Genomic DNA, 22,902 nt, shown 5'->3' with positions numbered 1-22,902 from the left:
AGAGGACCCCCCCAGGCACCGGGGCAGTACAAGTGGGGGGCCCCGCAGCCGCCCCCACGCCACTCTCCACATCACCAGCCTCCTCGAGTTCCAAGAAATGCTTCCTCACCATCAAGTTTCTAACAAATTTATTAATGTCTAACATAGTACTAAAGACATCAAAATGACAAGACGGTGAGAAAGAGAGACCTCTCGAAAGTAGAGACAGCTGGGTATCAGATAACTGGATACTAGAAAGATTGATGACATTGGAGTGGATGCCCCGACATCCTAATTTCTTGTGTCTACGGCCCGCCCTCCTCCTGCGCCTCCTCTTTTGTTGTGTTTGTGTTTCCGATATTTCTTCTTGGGATTCTGGTAATAGGATGAGGGTGTCATGGGAGGAGTGGCCTGTGCCTGTCCGTGCTGGTCCCCCCCCCTTTTTTGGGGTGCCAGCAAAGACTGACCGAACCATCTCCTCCTTGCCCTCCAGAGTGTCTGAGAAGGAACCCGAGCTATCCGCTGAACTGAAACTGACCTTTTTTGTGTGTCTAGGTTTACGTAATATTGGCCTAGGGGACCTATGCATGGTTTCCCACCTGCCCCATTCGTAAACTACATTGTTCTTGTAGTCTCCTGAGTCCCTAAGAAATTTAACTCGTTTGGTGTTGGTAACCATACCCTCTAACTTAGCAATATTCTCTTTCAATTTGTTGTTAAGCTCATCAAAGAGTTCAAAAGTGGAAAATTTCTCCAAAGTTTTTTTTGGTTTCAGTGATTTGAACTCTGATGTCAGCAAGCTTTCTTTCTTCATAAGATATAATCAATTTCATGAGCCGAATGGAACAGTCTGTAAGGACTTGGTTCCATTCTATCACAAACTGATTTGAGTAGACGGTGGTGGGCACTTTTTTAATACGTAGGCCTCTCGGGATCATGCCCTCTGAGACATAATGCTTTAAAGTAGTAGTGTCCCACCACAATCGTACTTCTTTCTCTAATAAACACTCTAAGTTAGTAAAAGAAGATTGCATATTAAGACAGGGGTCAGAGCCAAGAAAACCAGGTTGCGTAGCAAAGACAGATATGTACTTGTTCATTCTATCTGGATTAGACAACGTTTGAGATCCATGATCCCTGCTCCTTTGGGATATGTATTGGTGGTTGGAGCGATTCCACTCCTCCCATACTATATGTTTTCATACAAAGCACCATACAACATGAATTTTTAATACGACTGCCTTTATAGAGCAATATTTTATACATCTATGGACTTTAAGCATTACCAATGAAACAAAATTGTTTGCATATATTCCTCTATTTTAATGATGGTTTTATTTTGGATAATGTGTTCCTTTTTATATATCTGTATCTGATTTTGTCTATACCCATACGGGTATCATACTGGATTACATTAGTTTATAAACATCTACTGTATATGGATAGTCGCTAAGATTACTATGTCAGTTCTCTTACTATTAATGTCATTATTATATGATATCAGATTATTATTAATTAATAGTAAGTAATACTTTTAGTACTATTATTATTATTACTATTTTTTTAACATCACGTTACCACTTCTACCACTTTTTGTTTTAATATCACTATAATACTGATATTTATGTTCAACCTGCGGGTCCCTTGCTAGGGCCATGTAAGTAGTCGTGTTTTGTGAAACAGGCATAACCCAATGGATGCTTACATCTATGAAAAATAATTTTCTCTCAGTTACTTCTATCTGTTTCCCCCGCCCCTGCCTCATCCCTTACTCCCTTGTTAAATAATTGTGTGCGTGCAGCTTGCTCCATAGTCCATACACGCACACACAAAAGTATCTCATCCTTTCCCTCCCATCCCGTCTCCATCAGACACGTCTCCTTCAGCAACACGCGTGCGCACGCTATGCCTCATTTCAACCTACACGCGCCCTATACTAAGATGGCGCTGATTGCCTTTATGAGCTAGTGTGCGCATGCGACCTTATGGTCGCATGCACAGTTCCTCCTAACATTTAGCGCCTATACCCAAAATAAAGAAAACAGCCTCTTAAACTCCAATGCGCACACGCGCGTGATGTCGGAAGACGCGGGCCAAGTGCAGTGATGGAGGGGGCGGGACTGGAGGCTTCCAGGTAGCGCAATCACCGCGGCTGCTAGTGAAGTTAGTTAGAGCCGTGTCTGCACTACAGTGAGGCAGGGGACCGCGGCTCGGTGGTTGGGGACCCCTGAATTAACACACATATTTAAAGCGCTCTCTGGGTGTCCACAGTACAGAGGCACTAAGCTTTCTACTTGACTGCAAGAGGTGAGTCCATTCCAGCTCTCAATGAATTTATTGTTATCTGCATGCTAAATTTTTAACTGCTCTTGTACTTGCCCATCTAACAGGCATCACACTCGCTTACTATTATCAATAATATGCTATATACACTGTGTTCTCTCACCTATCTCTCATACCCACATTCTTTACCCCTCCCCCACCACTCTCCCACCCTATTCTGTCCACAAAGACTATGAAAATTTTTATGCGAACGGTATAGCACACTCTCTATTTTTTACCTGGACTATAAATTCACCCCCACTATCTGACTGTCCTTTTTGAAAAAAAAACGTTTTGGGATAAAAGCTTCTTAAAACTGCTCAAGGTTAAAAATCCTATTTTTATTCTTATACAAGTATACCAAATATTATCTTGCACTGGTACTTAGCTTAAATCTCTCTCTGTCCTACAGTTGTTTACTCCTCGTTATACCCTGATGAAGTGGGATATGCCCGCGAAACGCGTTGCACTTGTCTGGAGTATGTAAATAAATTGGTTTTGTTGAAACAAACAACAGCATCTTGTGTCTACCTTGGGGAGGTAAGTCCACCGCTAACCCCCCCCAATTTTTTAAGCTTTTATCTCTTTTTACACTACTGGCGCCTCTGTACAACTCCACCCCTGGTGGAGGGGACTTGGCCCCTTTCTTCCGAACTACAGAGAGCGACTTCTTTTTGCTAAATAGGGCAAGGTCTAATACTCCCCACCTGCCTATACAGTGGTATAACACTGTGAGTATAACATTATACTTACCTTTTCATTCCCACTATTCCAGTACATACACTATATTGAGCTCTCGGCGTCTCTTCCTTTTCATCTCCCTATTGGTGGTCTGTCAATGATACCGCATGGAGAGAACATGGAGAGAGTGAGTTATCGGCTGGCAAAAGCTGCAGAAAAATATCAAAGACTTTTGCCTGATTAACCAAATGCGAAAATCTTTGTGAATCGCAATTTCTTGACATTCCACAAGTCGGTTATTTACCTCGTCGTAGTACTAGTCGCTAGTTCTAATTTTCTGTGCACTAATAGGTTTAGTGAATTGGAATTGGGGAAGGTGATCAATTAAATCAGCTGTTTTCAGCATTCCCAAATGCGGTAATGCTAGAGGTTTAGCTAGGATTTTCAGCTCCCGGGGACAAAGACCCCCCCCCCCCCCCCCCCCCCACACACACACACACACACACCTAGACAAAATGCGTGTGTTGCCACACATCAGAATGTGGACATGGTCATGGGTGGAGTCAAATGTACAAATGCTGCTTAGATAGCCAGATGTACCCCATCCCCCCAAAGATAGCAATATGTGCTCCCTTTTCCCCATTTAGATAGCCAAATGTGCCCCCTTCCCTTGTTCAGATAGCCAGCTGTACCCCTCTTTAAATAGCCAAATGTGCCCCCCTTTAGCTAGCCAGCTGTGCCCCATCCCCATTTAGATAACCAGGTGTTCCCCCCTATAGATAGGCAGATGTGCCCCCCCCCCCTTTAGATAGCCAGATGTGCCATGATTTTTCTACTGCTGTTAATGCTTCTGCACTCCTCTGCAGAGGCAGGGAGAAAAGCAGGGGCACTTCGGGGCAGCCAGCGAGCCGCCTCTCACACATGTGGGGGTGCAGTGGCTGTGCTGAGCCCCCTTACAGTGCTGTGCCTGGGGACATGTCCCCCCTTGCCCACCCATAGCTACGCCTCTAGGTAATGCTTAGTGAATTGACGCCATTGTGTTCATTGCATAGGTCAGGGGGATGAGGGCAATCAGTAGATGTCCTGTTGTTACATACACTGAGAACAACTTCAGAAGGTCACTGAATGGGAGGAAGCTGCCTATTTTGAACTAAGTCGGGAAATAATCATGAACCATTTTGTTTTGGACAAAAAAAACATACAGTATATGTATCTTTGGTAAGAAAAAAAGTAGTTTTAATTGGTCCTTTATTAAGTTCCTCATACACATCCTAGCCTCATACACACGCTAGATGAAACTAGAATGTAGCATGTGTACAGCAGCCCCCGAAGCCCCCCAACACATTGGCCAACAGATCGAGTTGAACCGATCAGACAGGACAGAAACTCTCCATCAATTTGGGGCAGGGGAGGAGCAGCAGTCCATCCACGTATCTGCTGTTATTGGTTCAAAATTAATTTGTAGTGTGATAAGAATTGATCCCTCTCTGATCAGATTCCGATCGGTGAGACATCTATCATTTTGCAACATCAATTGGCAATCAATAAAGGTACCCACTAATGGTACAATTTTCAGCAAAGAATCGCCCAAGTGAAATGGGATCGGATTTTCAGAATGTAAACATCATTGATGTCCCAAATCGACTGTGAAGTATTCTAATAGTGATTGCTTGATGGCAATTTAGTCGACCGGAAAAATTTATTTCCATGTATTACAACATTTAATTGTTGTTCGCATTTTTATGATTGGTTGGGCGATTCTCCGCTTAAAATTGTGGGCGCCTTTAGTGTGTGGCTAGCTTTACTCAGCACCCATTTCTGCCACTGTAGTTGGTCAAAGCAAACAACTGATTTAGACAGTGTTGGGTTGGGCTGGGAGGTAGAAAAACTAAGGAAATCCACCTACTGGCCAAGCATTAGAAACCCTGTGTTATCACTCCCAATAGAAACCTGTAGGAAGTCTTCACAGTCAACACCTGATTACTGCTGCTTGGCCAGCAAGTGGATTTCATCAGCTTTCCCACCACCCAGTCCAACACTGGATTTAGAGTAAATATTTACTATTACTACAATTTTTTTAGAATACTCAAAAACTCTTTATTAATAGTTAAGACTATGACTGCCCCTTTGTTACAGAGTTGAAAAATGTCTAAAATACAAACACTTTCTGTTATTGTGTTACTTGCTCAACAAATTATAATTTGTAAACACATACCTTTCTTTTTTCTGTTCAGGTTACCTCTGCTAATTCTTCCTCCCCCCCCCCCCCCCCCTCCAATATTGTAAAGACAGAAGGGTACAAATACATTGGTTGCCAGGCTCTGCCAACCATCCAGAATTGTTGCATTCTGAGACTATCTTTAAATACATACTGAAACTGATGACTGGTATTTACCTTGTCTCAAGCTATACTGTAAATAGAGAAGACTCTGTTTCAATTGGAAATCTGCATGAAATTCCACATTTGTATAAAAAACAGAGAATTTTCTTGGGCTTTCCATCAACAGCTTTATAAATATACCACAATTTTTAAAGAGTTAGTAAACTTCACGTTAGAGGCCTGTGCGGGTCCACTTTTTCATACCCATACCCACACCCGACCCGCACCCCGCTACCCGCACCCGAACTGCAACCCGCTTTCTGGTGAATTTGATACCCGCAACCCGACCTGCACCCGCAGAACCGCTACCCGCACCCGACCCGTAGGCCCGCTACCTGACCCGCTACCCGCGACCCGCTTTTTTACATTTTCTTCTAAAGTGCACATTTAAAGTAACATTGAGCTGTAAAGTTAATAAAACCTATTTTTATACACAAACCAAAGCTAAAGAAGGTTTACATGCTTGCTTTTCACTACCCGTGACCTGCACCCGCAGACCGCTACCCGCAACCCTACCCGCACCCGCAACTCGCTACCCGCACCCTAAATCAATTCGAGTACCTGAACCCGACCCGCATTTCGGGTTACCCGCGGGTACCCGACCCGCTGCAGGCCTCTACTTCACGTATCCATTCACTAATCCAATCCAATCACAGGTAGTGATAGATCCATTTGAGCAGACTCAAGAAATGTAAACACGCATACATTTTCTTCACAGGACTCTAGATCCAAGACAGACCTAAACAACACTTGAAATGAGAGACTAATATGAGACGGTTTGGGGTAGGGCACTATGTAAACTACAGCAACCCAGAGATATTAGTAGGGAACAACAATAGCTTATGTATATCACTGAGGCTGGACCTGGATTTAAGTCCCAGACAGTTGTTGAAGTTGGAGTTTGAAGTTGGAACATAAAGATAGAAATATTTAAAATGGCTACATAAGACATACCGTATTAATCAACAATTTATGAACAGCATCAGTCATTCAATGTCATTTGTTGTTAATGTGACTTTTCATTATACTGTGCTTCTCTCCTTACCTCATTTTAGTTTTTAATTCTGCTTTGAAGACACCTTCTTTAACCTTCCTGGCGGTATACGTTCGGGGTAAGGCCCGGTTCACATTAGCGGTGGCCGTCCGGAATCGCCGTGCCGGAGCCGGACCACTTGCAGAACGGACGGAACGGACGCACGGCAATAGCAATGAAAGCCTATGCGTCCGTTCACATGCGTCCGTTCTGCCGGACCGGAGCCGGACCGGATCCGGACCGGATCCGGACTCCGGCGTCCGTTCCAACATGCGCTATTTTTTGGTCCGGCTCCTCCGGCAGCCGTATCCGGAGCGGAGCCGGACTGCACCATCCGGCCAATACAAAGCAATGAGAGCCGGAGAGCGCACAACACACTGGCTACAAAAACCGGACGTTCTACCCCACTTCCTATGCATTTTGGATGGGGACCACATGGGCCAAGCGTTCAAAGAGTGGGGCAGCAGCGATTTCATGCTGGAGCTCATTTTGGCAGCAACATGTCTGATGTCTGATAACGAGGAGGCGAACAACAGGAAGGAGAGAATTCCCAGGTTTACGAGTAAAAAATGCCTGGATCCATGGTCCCAACTGCAGTCTCTGTATCCACGGATGGTCTCCACACGTTCACCTGTCTCCAACAATGACCCCAGACCCTTCTGCTGACCTCCCAGACCCCAGGTATTTACAGGATGGTATCTCCTTAAGAAACCGGATCCGGACCGCAACCGTGTTCACACCGCACGGAAACCGGATGCAAACGGACCGGATCCGGACCGGATCCGGATAGGAACCGTACGGATCAGGTCCGGTCCGGCTCCGGTGCGGTCCGGACATCCGGTGCGGTTTTGACAAAACCGCAAGTGTGAACGTGGCCTAAGCCGCGCAGGAGGTTTTCTCAGGCCCTGCTGGGCCGATTTGAGTAATTTTTTTTTGCTGAACGCAGCTAGCACTTTGCTAGCTTTGTCAGCACTTCGATCGCCGCCGCCCGCGATCGATCGCCGCTATCCGCGTCGCAACACAGCCCCCCCCCAGACCCCTGCGCTGCCTGGCCTATCAGTGCCAGGCAGCGGCAAGGGGTGGATCGGGACTCCCTTAGACGTCACGACGTCCATGACGTCGGTGACGTCATCCCGCCATGGCGACGGGGGAAGCCCTCCAGGAAATCCTGTTCTTTGAACGGGATTTCCTGATCGCCTATCGCCGGAGGCGATCGGCGGGGCTGGGGGGATGCCGCTGAGCAGCGGCTATCATGTAGTGAGCCCTAGGCTCGCTACATGATTTAAAAAAATAAATAAATAAAAAAAACGGCTGCGCTGCCCCCTGGCGGTTTTTAATATACCGCCAGGAGGGTTAAATGTTGATTATCTCCATAAAATTGTTGTTTTCATATTACAAAACCACTATGAGATACCTACAACATATTACAGATGTGTGAACCCATCTTTGGAGACTGAGACCCAACCAAATCAGACAGAGCCACAGCCAATCGATAGGCAATGCAGATTGTAATTCTGCCTGTAGCCACTTTTGTTCTCATTTAGGCAGGGACTAATGTCCCAACATATACCTTGTAGCATTAACTATAGGTTTGAAAAAGTAAATTTTATTTTGAAGCCAAAATCCATTCTTACATTTTCTCTGGGCTATAGACACAGGATTATGCCTATAGAATTAACTGAAAATACTTTTCTATTGGCATGTATCTAAGATTCCAGCTTCCTGTTAAAATAATCATGTGAACCTAGGGTTTGGTACCTCAAAACCATATTATTTTGCAGAGTTGTATACATACCCCTAACTTTCTGAAATGCGAAAAAATGACACCTTTTAGGCTAGGTCCACAGTATACCAAATTCATACAGTGCACAGTACCAGCAGAAACTCCTCCACCGTCCACCGCACCTACCCCTCCGTTGTCTATTGCATTTTACATGTTATAAAAAGCATTGCTATATATGACATGTCCAACTTTTGTCCCATGTCCATATTTATCATGCATCATTATGTAAAAAAAAATGTAAAACAGCATTAGCAGTGTTTACAAATATGTAATGTCACAACCTTAAATAAACATCTTTCCTTGCAACAGGAACATATAAATGACAGCCTTCACACTGGAGTGCAAACTCTATGTATACAGAGAATATAATAGCTTGGAATTTGAACACTCAATTGCTAGGATGTATTCATGAGATATGAAGGTAAACTATACTTACGAGGTCTCATCATTCTGGAATTCTACTTTTCCAGCCACTTCCAGATAGTCTTCCCCTGCTTTTGCAGTTCCCTCACTGGTCCTATAAGGAATCACAACTTTCCCTCTTGCTCCTGAGCCCCTTACAACTTTTGCCCTCATGGTTCCCACGCTTTCACTCACTTTCATACTGCCCGACTCAAAGCTGAAGATGCCAGCATGGTCATCGTCAAATATAGTCACTGTGGCTCTCTTCTCAGCCCCAAGTCTTACTCTACCTTGCCCTTCCCTCACACCTCTTGCTCTGCGGGGGTTGCTCAGTTGCACATAGAAGTGTTCATCCTCCTCAAACACATCATCATCAATGATGCCCAGCCGCAGTTCCTTTCTGGTTTCTCCAGGCTGGAACACAAGGGTGCCTTCAGACAATTCATAGTCTGACCCGGCATTGGCAGTACCATCTTCAGTCCTATAATCTACCTGTACTGCTCCTTCTCCATTTGCTCTTTTACATAAGACCCAAACACTAACTGTCCCACAATTTTCAAAACACTGGTAATGTGTGTGTTCAAATTCCACCTCTGTCCAACGTTCATCATCTTCACCTCGCCCACTTCCTTCGCCATCTTTAGCCCCACCATCTGTTAATGCTTTCCTAGCATGATCTGCTGCATGCTTTTTTAGTACATTGCCTGCACCAATCATCATTCTTGTAGCTTGTATCCTATAAAATGCTCTGCTTTTTTGCTGTTGAACAAGTGCCTGGTAATTTACCAGTTCCATAAGCTGTTCCATGTCTTTACCAGGGTAGCGCTGACGCATGTCTTTAAAAACTCTGGCCATATCTTTCCTTTCCTCATCATCTTCTTCGTCCTCAAAATCTGTTCCTCTGTCACTTCCTGACATTCTCATTTCTCCGCCATCCTCTTGGCCACTTGCATCCTCTGCACCAACTAACACTCCTCGACTTTTTCCAGCCCTGTACTTTGCCCGACCTTCTCTTCTTCCTGAGTAACGGTAAAATAACAAACGTCTATCAGCCAGCCAGGCCTGTAAGACACATATTGGGAAGAAAAACAATGTCAGCAGTGCTTCCCATATCTCCACCTCTCCCGGGGAAAACCAAGACAAAATAAGGAAGAGCCAAACGTAGGCAAAGACACTCCAAAATGCTGTGACTGCAAAGACTCGTGGGTGGCGAATGCGACGACTCTCTCCTTCTGGGACTACCAGTACACAAAGTCCAATAATAACAAACATATTGAATGCAGCTGATCCAACAATTGTGCTAGGGCCCATATCACCTGCCTCAAAGCCTCTTCCAACTACTTCAATTATGGAAAGTAAAATTTCTGGAGCTGAGGAGCCTAATGCCATCAGGGTAAGGTTGGAAACAGTTTCATTCCATATTCGTACACTTGTTACTGTAATCTGCCCATTTGGGCGCTTGAATGTTATCCGTCTCTCTTGTGAAGTGATTACCTCTATGGATGCCATAAATCGGTCAGCTATGATGGACATTCCTAAGAACATGTACACAAGTGCCACAAAATAAACTATAGCACGTGCTGCTCTATCACCTGTTGATGGAGGATGTGGTAACCAGGCAGGAAGTAAAACACCATCTGTGCATTCTCCATTTAGTTCACGGCTAGGTCCACAGGTGGAAGCATTGGGGGCAGACATAGAAACAGTGCTTAAAGGTAAGAGCAACAGGGCAAAAAGAAAAAAGGGCATGATGAAAAAAGAAGGGAAGAGAGGTGGAGGAAAATGAAGAATCACCTGGAAAGAAAAAATAATAATTACTAATATTGTCAGATGTGGTTCATTTTGTATGTTACATGTTATACAATGATTAATAATATTTTTTCTTGTTCCTTTAATCTACTACTAAAAACAAAGTTTTTTTGTAATACTTTTATTAAGAAAAATATTAAACCTCACAAATAAAAAAATACTTTTTGTTTAGAGTTCCATCTACTGGTTTGGCTTTCAAAAGTTCTAGAAATGCCTTGCTTTTCTGACAGAAAGAAAACATAAGATCCAGTTGGTCCCAGGTACTAAATTGGTCCCAGGGAGTAGTCACTAAGTCTGGACATTTGGCTTTTGTTATGCTACGTACACACTTGCGATAACTATCTTTCGCTAGGAACGATAATTGAAAGACGAACGATACGGCAACGATAGGAATGCAACGATGGGATGCAGTGATCATCATACACATTTTAACGATCGTTCTCGCAGAAAAGAAAGATCAGAAGGAAAAGTTGCGTACATATTTATATAAAATTAAAAAAAACCACTAATATGGAGTTACAATAGATACAAATATATGATTGTTAACTTGAAAACAAAGTTTAATTGAAATGAGCAATGTAACAATCTTTACGGCCGCGCTACAAAGGAAGTACTAAAGCTGGGAAGAATTCAACGCAGGCGCATTGGCCCTTGTAACGATCGTTCTCGGCCGATGTCTGTACACACTATAGTTTTGTAACGATTGTCGGTAGATACGATCCATCAGGTTAGATATTTCCATCTTCCCGATGTCGTTCTTCTGTCGTTCGTGTTAATGATCGTTGGGTAAAGTTTTTCCCCCGATTGTCGGCGGAACGATCGTTAATTAGCTGTTTCAAACGACCGTAGTCGCCAGTGTGTACGCAGCATAATAGACATGGCAGACCTGCAAGATGGAAGTGCAGTTTGAGGGATATAAAACACTTATTTGTATTGTTTAAAACAATTATAAATGAAAAAAAGATTTCTCTCTCTGTTCCCTGTAAGGTTAGTTAGACCCACTAAAAGCAGAAGCTGTAGGTAATCCTGTCAATCAACTTTGGCTAGGCACAGTCTGACCCCACACGCTCCCCCTGTCACCTGGAGCGTTCTGTGCCTGCACAGTAGCACTGCACAGGTGCAGAACACACACGGCCGGGCTGCACATGTGCAGTTCGCGCCAACTGACAGGATTACTGGAATGAATTGCGGAGAATCCAGGAGGTGGAAAAGGATGTTGAGGGACCGAGAAGCCTGAAGCCCCAGGTATGTATAAAACTTTTATTTTGCTTCAGCTCAGGTTTACTTCAAAGAGGAACTGTAACCAAGGATTGAACTTAATATCATTAATCATTTAGCACATCTGAAGCTATGTACAAATGCTAGATGAAACTTGGGGCCATCTCGAAGGATAATCTAGCATGAGGTAAATTAGCAAACTTTTGATAAAGTGTTTGATAAAGCTTAGTGAATTGAGGCCACTGTATTCAAATCTGAAAGCTCCAGTGATCTCTTCAATGAACTGGGATCTTCAGTTCTTTCCATAGATTTAAGTCGGTTGACTGACTGGATCATTATAGCAGCTTTATTTTCTTTCTCTAAAACCAGATTAGAGTTTCCTTCAGGCCCCTTTCACACTTGGACATTTTCATTGCATTGCATTACCCCTTTTACTGCAGGGTAATGCTAAAACAATGAAAGACTATGGGACATTTCATACCTGACGCAGTGCAATGCGATGCGCCGGAAGCATTGCATCTGACGTGAAAGCAACAGCGCGTTACCAGGCAACATTCGCAGCAATGTGCATTGACGGGAAGTCATGTAAGTCAATAATGACGCATGTATTTTAAAAACGTTCGGTTTGCACATGCACAGAACTGTATTTTCTCAATACACTTCCATGCACTTCTTATTTCACCCACAAGACGTGAGTGCTAGAGAGCCTCACTTAGGGCCTGAGCCCACTGATGCACTTGTGTCCGCTTTTCAGTTACACATTAATGTTACAGATGTTGAAAAGCGGACACAACTGCGTTAGTGGGCTCAGGCCCTTATAGTTTGGCTTGCTGCCAAAAGGTACATTAACGCGTGGATATACAAACCCTATTTTTAACATTGCGGTGTGATGCAATCATTCAATCACACTGCAACTATAACGTTGGTTGTTGGTGTGAAACGGACCTCAGTGTGTTTGGGATCATTGTTGCTGAAATGTTCTCTCTGGTTTTATCTTCAGCATCCTGGTAGGTGGCAGCAGATTCTTACCGGTATTAAGAGTGTCACAGTACAGTTCTCCATTCACCCTGCTTTCATTTATATAAAGCCTGCCAGTAGAATATGCTGAAATACAGCCCCATGCCATGATGTTCCTACCAACAATGCTCACTGTAGGTATGATGTGTTTTAGGTGATGGGTAGAGCCATTTTTCTCCAAACATGGTGTGTGCAATAGCATACAAGCAGTTTAATTTTGATCCCTTCTGACCAAACTGCATGCTACATGTCCTGCCAATAGTCCCATTAGAAATATATTTACTGAGAAAAATGTTGACATGCTCAGTGCTTATTTTCCCTGTTGTATCTGTAGTGCTAGAAAATAGTACCTGAATAAGAAACCCTTCAACTTGTATGAGTGTGCACCATGCACAACAGAAAACTATATTCAATGACTATTTATAATAACTAACTGGGGGAAGCTGCCCGCCTGTGCATGGGACGCCACGCCGTCCCGACCTCCGCTCAGAGACCACATTGAGGCTTATGCCAACAGCCTCCCCCAGCCCCCTCGTGTCGCACACTGGACAGGTCCAGCACTGTTTGGGGTTAAGAGACTGACACCTGTTCATGAGGATCCACGCAGTATCCATTGTGCAGACCACACCACGTGGATTACCAGTCAGCCCAGCATGTCATTCAGTCTACATCCAGGCGAGTGGTGAGATGAACTCCTTCATGCAATGTTGGTGAGATGATTTGCCTCGTATGATATGGAGACTGTGCAATCCTTTTTTGGATTTGTTTGTGATGTTACAGCAACCTGGTGACAACTGTGCTTTGGGCTGTTCCTTGTGGGACGAATTGCTTGCTGCATGATAACTGCACCAATAATCATTACAGATTTATCAAACCCCGCTGGACTGCAATTGCCTCTAGCCTTTGCTTCCCTTTCCCTGCTTTCAGCTGTGGACATTGCATGCTGTTCATGTACAATCAAATACAGCGCTTTTGTGATTAGGATCTGATGCCGGCGTGTGGCTGCTTGTGTGGATGTGTATCTGAGTGGGTATGGTGTGACGGGGTGGCCATCCCATGTTATTTTAACATACAATTTTTATGAATACTTAACGATTATTATTAATAAAATTTGATACATTTTTGCGGAAACTGATATGTGCTTTTCTATCGTTTGGGAGTGTATGTTCCACCATCCATCTTTATCACTGCCATAAATTTGAATAGTATTTATAATAACTATTACAGTAAAATCTCGTTATAGTAAACCTCTGGTTATAGTAAACTCAGTCCCCAGGTCCCGAGCATGCGCCTGTATAAATATACAATATATTACCAGTTCTGATATAGTTAACTGCTTGGCCAAGTCCATTGACGTTTACTATAAAGGAATTCTACTGTAAAACCAAGGAGAGACTTTAGCATATTTTTCTGCCTCTTCCACAATAAAAGCTGTGTGCCGCTAACATTTATGAAAATTAAACCTGAATTCCCCTATAACATGGAATTGTAAAATACCCAAATTCAGCACAAATATAGCTCAGAGATAGCACCTGCTAGAGCAGTGTTTCTCAACCTGGGGTCCGCAGACCCCTGGGGGTACATCGGCAGCTGTCAGGGGGTCCCCCAGGGGCCACAGATAAAATGGTGGATCTCGCCCCCAGGAGAGATGTGTCAGGCAGGGCAGGTAGTGTCGGTGGCAAGGGGCGCAGTAACTTACTTAGCCCCGTTCCCACGTGGACTCCTGTCGCCAGGCGCCCCTCCTGTCACCATGATTACCTGGCAGCCTCTTATGACGTCAGAGTCGCTGCTGAGGTAACCATAGCGGGAAGACGCGGCATGAGGAGGAGAGCCCAGCAAGAGGAGAGCCCAGCGAGAGGAGTCTGCACGAGAACAGGGCTATGTAACATTATACTGGAGCATTACTTGGCTATCTATACTGGAGCACCTATAGCTCGCTAACTACACTGGGGCACCACCTGTACCTGGCTATCTATTCTGGGGCACCACCTGCACCTGGCTAATCTATTCTGGGGCACCACCTGCAGCTGGCTAATCTATTCTGGAGCACCACCTGAACCTGGCTAATCTATTCTGGGGCACCACGTGCACCTGTCTAATCTATTCTGGGGCATCCCCTGCATCTGGCTAATCTATTCAGGGGCACCACCTGCACCTGACTAATCTATTCTGGTGCATCACATGAAATTAGCTAATCTATTCTGGGGCACCATGTGCACCTGTCTAATCTATTCTGGGGCATCCCCTGCATCTGGCTAATATATTCTGGGACACCACCTGCACCTCGCTAATCTATTCTGGGGCACCACCTGTACATGGCTAATCTATTCTGTGGCACCACCTGTACATGGCTAATCTATTCTGGGGCACCAGCTGCACCTGGCTAATCTATTCTGGGGCATCACCTGTACCTGGCTATCTATATTGGAGCACCTATAGCTCTCTGCCTACACTATGGCATCTGTACCTGGCTACCTATACTGGAGCACATATAGCTTGCTACCTATACTGGGGGCACCTGTACCTAGCGAACCTATACTGTGGGCACCTATGGCTGGATACCTAAACTGGGGACACCTATGCCGTGCTACCTACAGTATTCTGGGGAACCTATACCTGGATACCTATATCTAGCTAGGACAGGGGGTCAAGAGGTGACACAGGGGGACCTAGAAGGGGACAAAAGAGTCACAGGGGGAACAGAGGGGAAGAAAATAGGCACAGAGGGAACAGAGGTGACACAGAGGGGGTCAAAAGAGGCACAGGGAGAACATAGATAATACGGGGAGATGAGGTGACACAGAGGGAGACAAATAAGGCAAAAACTGAGGTGACACAGAGGGGGGCAAAATAGGCATAGGGAGAACAGAGGGGACAAAATAGAATGGATTTGGGTTAAAAATGGACACGGTCCTTATCTCATTTGTTAACCAGGGACTACCTGTATTTCACTAGTATTTGTCTCCACCAACATCATGTGATGGCCACACCCACTTTTTGTTACGGCGCCTTCTTTGATAGGGGGTACATTTGCCTAGGGATGACTCACAAAGGGGTACACATGCTGAAAAGGTTGAGAACCACTGTGCTAGAGAATAGGTGAGATGGGACTGCAGAATAAGCAAAGAAAAGTCAGTGATGTGTACACTGTTCAGTGGAATGCTTATACCAGACATTGGCCTCAATTCACTAAGCTTTATCGAACACTTTATCAAACATTTGATAATTTATTCACTAAGGTGTTATATATTTATTGAATGTTTTATTGATAAAACGCTCAATAAATCTATACCACCTTAGTGAATTCAAAATTAGATTTTACCCAATAGGTAAATTATCAAACGTTTGGTAAAGTGTTTGATAAAGCTTAGTGAATTGAGGCCAAAGTGTCCATTGACCGGCTTCATCTCATTTAAAAATGATTGTTCAAGCCCTTATTGTCTAGAAAAACTCCTGAATAGGTACCAGTAATTCGACTCTATCAATGACTACTGCTGAGCAACTTAGCTTCACAAGCATGTTACCTATAAATGCTAATGCAGTATAATCATTTATAAATACAATGTCTAGTGATAATGAAAGTAATTATGAGGAAAATATTTAGCATCAAAATTCAGAAATGCTGTGACAAAAGCAGTTAACAGGCTCCCTAAACAACCAATGCAGTTTCTCTAGATGTCTCAGACACGGACACATGATGTATAAACTAGCAGTGATAAACACAAGAAAGAAAATGGATGTTCAAAAGCAATCTGAGCACCAAAAGTGTTTTTCCCAACACACTAGGATAATCTTTTACACTTAGTGATGGCAATAGGAGGTCTGCTGAACTCAGGTGGCCATAAGCAGTCATTTATTGTATGAATTACTTATTTGAAAGAGTTTAGAAGCAGAGCACTACATGTCTAGGAGTATTTTGACATGTGCTCCAAACAGATGTGACAGTGTACTGTACATAAGCCTTTTTGTTCCAGTGATTGCACCGCACACAAATGATTGCATAATACTGTAAAAAAACCACATCAATGGCTGTTCTCCACAAGATGGTTGTTGGATGGCTAAATTGGGCTCATGCTTCCCCATTTTCTTATCTAAACAAAATCTGCATATACCAAAAGAGAATTGTTTCTGTCTCCAAACTTACAGTGCTGCTCATAATTATTCATAACCCTAGCAAATTTTGACTTAGTTACTTTTATTCAACCAGCAAGTAATTTTTTTTGACGGGAAATTACATAGGTGTCTCCCAAAAGATAATAAGATGATGTACAAGAGGCATTATTGTGGGAAAAAAACATGGAATTCAGTTCTGGGCACCACATTACAGGAAAGATATTGCAGTTTTAGAGCAGGTGCAGAGATGGGCAACAACATTGATACGTGGGATGGAAGGTCTCACTTACCAAGAAAGGTTAGATAAACTGGGTTTATTTAGTGTAGAGAAAAGACGCCTTAGAGGGGATCTAATTAACATGTATAAATACATCAGAGGGCAATATAAAAACTTGGTGGATGAGCTTTTTAGCCCTAGGCCTTCTCAAAAGACTAGAGGACATGATCTGCGTATGGAGGAAAAACGTTTTAGCCATTTATTTAGGAAAGGGTTCTTTACAATAAGAGTGATTAAGATGTGGACTGCATTGCCACAGGAAGTAGTTATGGCAAATTCTATATCTGCATTTAAAGGGGGCTTAGATGCTTTCCTTACGTTGAAAGACATCCATGGCTACAATTACTAGGAATGCCCAATGATGTTGATCCAGGGATTTTATCTGATTGCCATCTGGAGTCGGGAAGGAATTTTTCCCTTTTGGGGCTAATTGGACCATGCCTTGTAAGAGTTTTTCACCTTCCTCTGAATCAACAGGGATATATGAGGGAGCAGGCTGGTGTTGTACTTTGTTCTCTGGTTTAACTCGATGGACATATGTCTTTTTTCAACCCGAATAACTATTATTATTATTAATTTATTATTTATTGTATTTATAAAGCGCCAACATAATACGCAGCACTGGACAATAAATATATACAATGATATATGATAGGATGACAGACATAACAAGGTTATACAACATAGAACAAAGTTATACATGCAAATTGTACAAAATAAATGATCATGCAATATGGGCTGGTTAGGTAGGCCCAGTAATACAAGTACAGGCTGTCATAGGACAGTAGCACATGATCCTGTAGATTACACTAGGGAATGGAGGACCCTGCAAGAGGCTTACAATCTATGTAACTATGTAACATTCCTCAGCTTTTATTCACATTTGAGTAAAAAGTGTCTAGTCCAAAATTTTTCATACCCTTTTCAATAATCAATAGAAAAGCCTTTATTGGCTTTTTTAAGTCAAAATTTGCCAGGGGTATGAATAATTATGGGCAGCACTGTAAAGTGAACCTGTGGTGGCAGCAAAAAAAGTTATATATTTACCTACATAAAGGGGAGCCCCTGGATAGTCCAAAGGCTTTTGTTGTCCCCCCACCGTCGCCACGCATAGACCCTCTGAACATGAGCTTGTTAGATATGTTCTTGTGGCCATGCTCCCTGCACAAGTATGACCGTGCTTGTCCAGGAAGCCCAAGCTGCTCATCCACAAGCTAAGGAAAAAAAGTTAGATACTCACCTCTCCTCCAGAGGCTTCTTGTGTCCTCTTCAACCCCACTGCTGCTGACCAGGACATTCTTGCATGAGTATGAGTAATAGTTAGCGCCGTTTAGAGAATCAAGCCCTATGGGTTACAAGGTGCCATAATGGATAACACTACAGCCTTGCTATGCTATCTTCTCAAGTTCAAATCTTGTCCAAGAAACTCTGCATGAAGTCTGTGTGACAATCCAGCCCCACGATCCTGTCTAATCTGCTCCCGTTAGCGTACGCAGGAAGTACGGTGAGCAGACGGACAATAAAGACCGGTTGCTGGATCGTCAAAAGAAGAAGGTTAATGTGACAGAGCGTGCCAATCCCGTCTAATCAGCTCCCGTTAGCTTACGCAGGAAGTACGGTGAGCAGACTGACGATAAAGATTGATCGCGCCGCTGCCGACAATATGTAATGTGACAATCACTCACCAATCCCGTATTACTAGGCCACTGTTGCCATGCAGGTCTCATGCACTAGAGACTTCTGGAGGCAGATTCACTGGGTGAGTAGTAAACGGTTAAGATTGGTTGGAGGTGCCCATACATGTACAATCCCAATTGTATGTACAATCGTAACTAAAAAATTATCGATTTCATGCTGGAAATCGGATAATTTCCCTGCCACCACTCTTCGATTTGCCAGGGTGAAGAGACCCCAACGCTATCATAATACGGTAGCCAGCCCAATCACGTTCAACATGCTCCAGTCACCGTTCGGGGAATAGTCCCTTCCGAAGGCTTAAAGACCGTGAGCAATGTGACGTTTAAAGAAAGGTTACTGGGTCCATTTATGATGCAATCTCGATTGTATGTCCAATCGATAAATTAAAGTTATCAATTTCGCACAGGAAATCGGGTACTAGCTAATCCTAGAATGAAGAAACCGTTATTTACAACCTAGCTAGCAAATCAACAATTTATAAGCAAATAATAAAACAATGCAGTAGTATGACTGACTCTTCAGAGGGCAGATTCGTTGTAGCAGCAATCAGATGACCAGAACAGGCACAAGACTGAACGATAAAATTGTTCGTTTTTATTCTAAAACTACATACACACAGCCTAATTTAGCCCACAGATAAATATACCTGTCCGGCAAAACAGTTTGGTTTGATAGAAAGAGAGTAGAGATGAAAAGAAACAGAATGTCTTAATGTACAGTTCAAATACCATTATTGGTAGTCCACGCAGTAATCGCAAGTCTTTGGAGGAAGTCCAAGATGGCCGATTGCCCTAGAGGCCAAGAGGCCCTTTGTGAGAAATAACTCAAGTGAGTTGCCAGTGTCCAGCTGGCTGTCCGATGTTATAGATAAAGATTTCAGATGATGGACGCTGGACCTTTGTGTCATTGAAGTTTTTATCCTCACTGTAGATGGGCGGGGTCATGACACGTAAAAGTCCAGCCTTGTGCAATTTGAATAAGGCAGTGCCCCCTTAGACAGGGAGAGATTTTAGCCCAATTCATGTTTTGCCCGCTTTCTCTGTGCCCGTAGGTCACATCAAAAACCCAAATGAATATTCATAATCAGTGTAATTGTGTGAATCTGCTAATACCAAACACGAGGAGTCTAGCTAGCTGGGAGAAGACCTCCTTTGATCTTCTAGCTGAGGAAACCCTAAGAGACCCCCTGCGGTTTGCTCTTTTCAAGTACTGAGGAGCCTCACAGTCTGGAGGAGAGCAGTGTAGGTGTGAGATTTCTCTATCTCTGCCTGGTGGGTGTCCCGGACCCAAGCAATATCTCAAGATTCTTGCTTTGGGAAAGGAAGCCATTTGATGCACCTAGTGATTACAGGAGTATCTGACTTGCCCAAGGGTCATTAGCATGAAGTTGCTACATTTGACCAGGGAGAGAAGCTGTGTTAACCCCTGGCTTCCCTGATCTTTTTATAAACCAAGCCTTTTCCTATCTGCTGTCACTTTTTAATAGTGGCTACAGGGAATATTTTATAAGGCTATCACTACTTTATTAGGACGAATAAACGTTTATTTGTCACAGTCTGCATGGTATGTTCTTCATATGTATTCATCTGGACACTTCAGCCTCTGCCTACATCATCAAAGCATACTGATGCATTAATTGCACAACTCCCCCATGGCCTTTAGACTGTGATAGGGATTAAATTGTGAGCTCCTTTGAGGGACAGAATTATTCACAATTTTCTGTACTGTGTAGCAGTGTTGCAGAAGATGTCAGCCCTATATAATCACATAATAATATGCCTAATTTACTAAGGTTAACCCATGCTGAAAATCACTGGGGAACACAGCCTGCAAACCTAACAAATTATTTAAATGTAATTTGCTGTTTAGTGGAAAAGGTTTGAAGTCCTCTGCCTGAGTTGCATCATGCCATAGTAATGGTTGCGAAAAAGGCCCCCAAGGGCCTGGACACACTAACATGCTTCTGTCAAATAAATATTTGTGTGAGGGCTCTTTCACACCAAAAAACACAATCGCAAACGTGTTTTGCATTCCGCCTTTTGCAATTTTTGCTATGTTGGCCTCAATCGAAACCCAGGAAAAATGCAGCAGAACTACTATTGCCTTTTTAGAAAATAAGGATGAATGCATTCCCACTATTACAACTGTAACTTAACTGTACTTTGGAAAATTGGATATGGAAAAGCCTTTTCAAAAGCAAAACGGAACGCAGCCAGTGTGAAAGGGTCCTTATTGCAGTCCTGTTCATGCGCCCACAATTAACAGCTATATTTAGCAAATACAAGGTGACTAGTGGACCATATAAGGGTATAATGCACATAAAGGATGCGTTCACACTATGCGTGTTGCTGGATGCAACTGTATGGAAAGGTTCACATCTCAGCATTGTAATGGACCATGTTATGTAAATGTACTTTCAACAGTGTGTTTCTGAATAATGTGTGTGATAATGAGCATGTTACCATAGCAATTGTCTTGCTAGGAAAAATAACGTCCACATTATTACGTGCAGTGTTATAGCGATAGCATTACGCAATGCAAATAGCGTGAACTTAGCTTTAGAAAGTGTGGCCTTACTTGAGCTACAAAATCTTTAATAGCTTTGACCAAAAATATCATAATATAACTGAACTTAAAGAGAATTAGTAACTTTAAAATTAAAAAAACAAAACTGATACTTACCTGGAGCGGGGGAAGTTTCTGGATCCTAATGAGACTTCCCCCTTAGCCAGCCCAATCCAGCGCTGCCCGACAACCCCCCCCCCCCCCCCCCCCCCCCCGAACAAACGACAGCAATGTTAATAACATTCACCAATGCGTGCAGACGCACTTGCGGCTTTTCGCTTGGGCTCCAGCAGAAATAGCAGACAGTGGCGGATCTAGAGGGGTGCAGGCATGGCTGGTGCTATGGGCGCCACAGCACCATGGGTGCCATGTCTGCCCCCGTTCTGCCGCTGCTGCCTCCCGGTCCCTGCTGCCGATTTTCACAGATCCGCGGCAAGGTAAAAAAAATCTGTGAGAGAGAGCAGCATTTCCGGCTGCAGATGCTCCCTGCTTCCAGTAGGTGGCGCTGTGTCCCAGACGAGCCCCGGAAACTGCACGCTTGGGAGAGAGAGATGGAGTGCCTGGGAAATAGAAAAGTTATGACTGGCAGAAAAATGTGAAGGGCCACAGCTCCGGGAAGTGAACTGCGGGATTAGCAAGGTCTGTAGCGAATAAAGAAAGCAGGTTACTGTCAGACAGAGGTAGAACTTGTAACACTGACCAATGGCTGAGCAATGCAGAGCTGCTTTATAATGTCACATTTGGAAGGATATCATGTCCAGTATATGTAATAGGAAAGTTCTAAATGGCTCAGTGAACTGTTGTGAGGATGTTGTGTGTGTGTGTGTATGTACAGTATGGTGTTTGTGAATTTGTGTGTGTACAGTATGCCTGTGAGTATGTCTTTGAGTGTACAGTATGTATGTGTGTTTTTGAGTGTGTGTGCTAGTATTTATGTGTGCGTAAGTCTTTGGGTGTGTGTGAATTACTCTATACGTGTCTGTGAGTTTATAGGATTGTTAGTGTGCATGTGTGTATACAGTATGTGTGTGTTTCTGAGTGTACTGTACGGTATGTATGTGTGTGTATCATTGTGTACAGGGTGTGCGTGGGTTTGCGAATGTACAGTGACAAGATATATATATATATATACACTGTACAGCGCTGCGTAATATGTCGGCGCTATATAAATACTAAATAATAATAATAATAATAATGTGTGTGTGTGTGTGTGTGTGTGTGTGTGTGTGTGTGTGTGTGTGTGTGTGTGTATTTATATATGTGTGTTAGTGTCTTTTTTGTGTACAGGGTCTGCTTGTGTTTGTGTCTTTGTGACAGTTCTTTATGTGTATATGTGTGTGTACAGTATGTTTGTGTGTCTCTGAATTTTACTGTATGTATGTGTGTCTTGGTGTGTGTATTTATATATGTGAGTTGTGTTGGTGGGATTTATGTACTGTATGTATGTACGTGTTTATTTTTACTGTAGGTAAGGGATCTACAATGACCCCCTACACTTATTCACTTGGGAACTTTATATCTGAGAGCTCTTTTTTTATATCATAAAGATAGCTACCATATTCAGCTTAACCACCCTGGCGTTCTATTAAGATCGCCAGGGTGGCTGCGGGAGGGTTTTTTTTAAA

At 43.4% G+C, this 22,902-nt stretch overlaps 1 protein-coding gene across 1 annotated transcript in view; it reads right to left on the bottom strand.

The window, feature by feature from the left end:
- The window catches only part of LOC137538060 (sodium/calcium exchanger 1-like), a 242,828-nt gene that overhangs the window by 214,479 nt on the left and 5,447 nt on the right, over positions 1-22,902 (bottom strand). The window contains exon 2 of the mRNA XM_068260024.1: positions 8,615-10,374. Coding sequence (XP_068116125.1) covers positions 8,615-10,329 — 1,715 coding nt within the window. The 5' untranslated portion in view covers positions 10,330-10,374. The remainder of the gene's footprint in view (positions 1-8,614; positions 10,375-22,902) is intronic.

This window comes from Hyperolius riggenbachi, chromosome 11, assembly GCF_040937935.1.
Source record: "Hyperolius riggenbachi isolate aHypRig1 chromosome 11, aHypRig1.pri, whole genome shotgun sequence".
Classification (NCBI taxonomy): domain Eukaryota; kingdom Metazoa; phylum Chordata; class Amphibia; order Anura; family Hyperoliidae; genus Hyperolius; species Hyperolius riggenbachi.
This window is presented reverse-complemented; position numbering and strand designations above follow the sequence as displayed.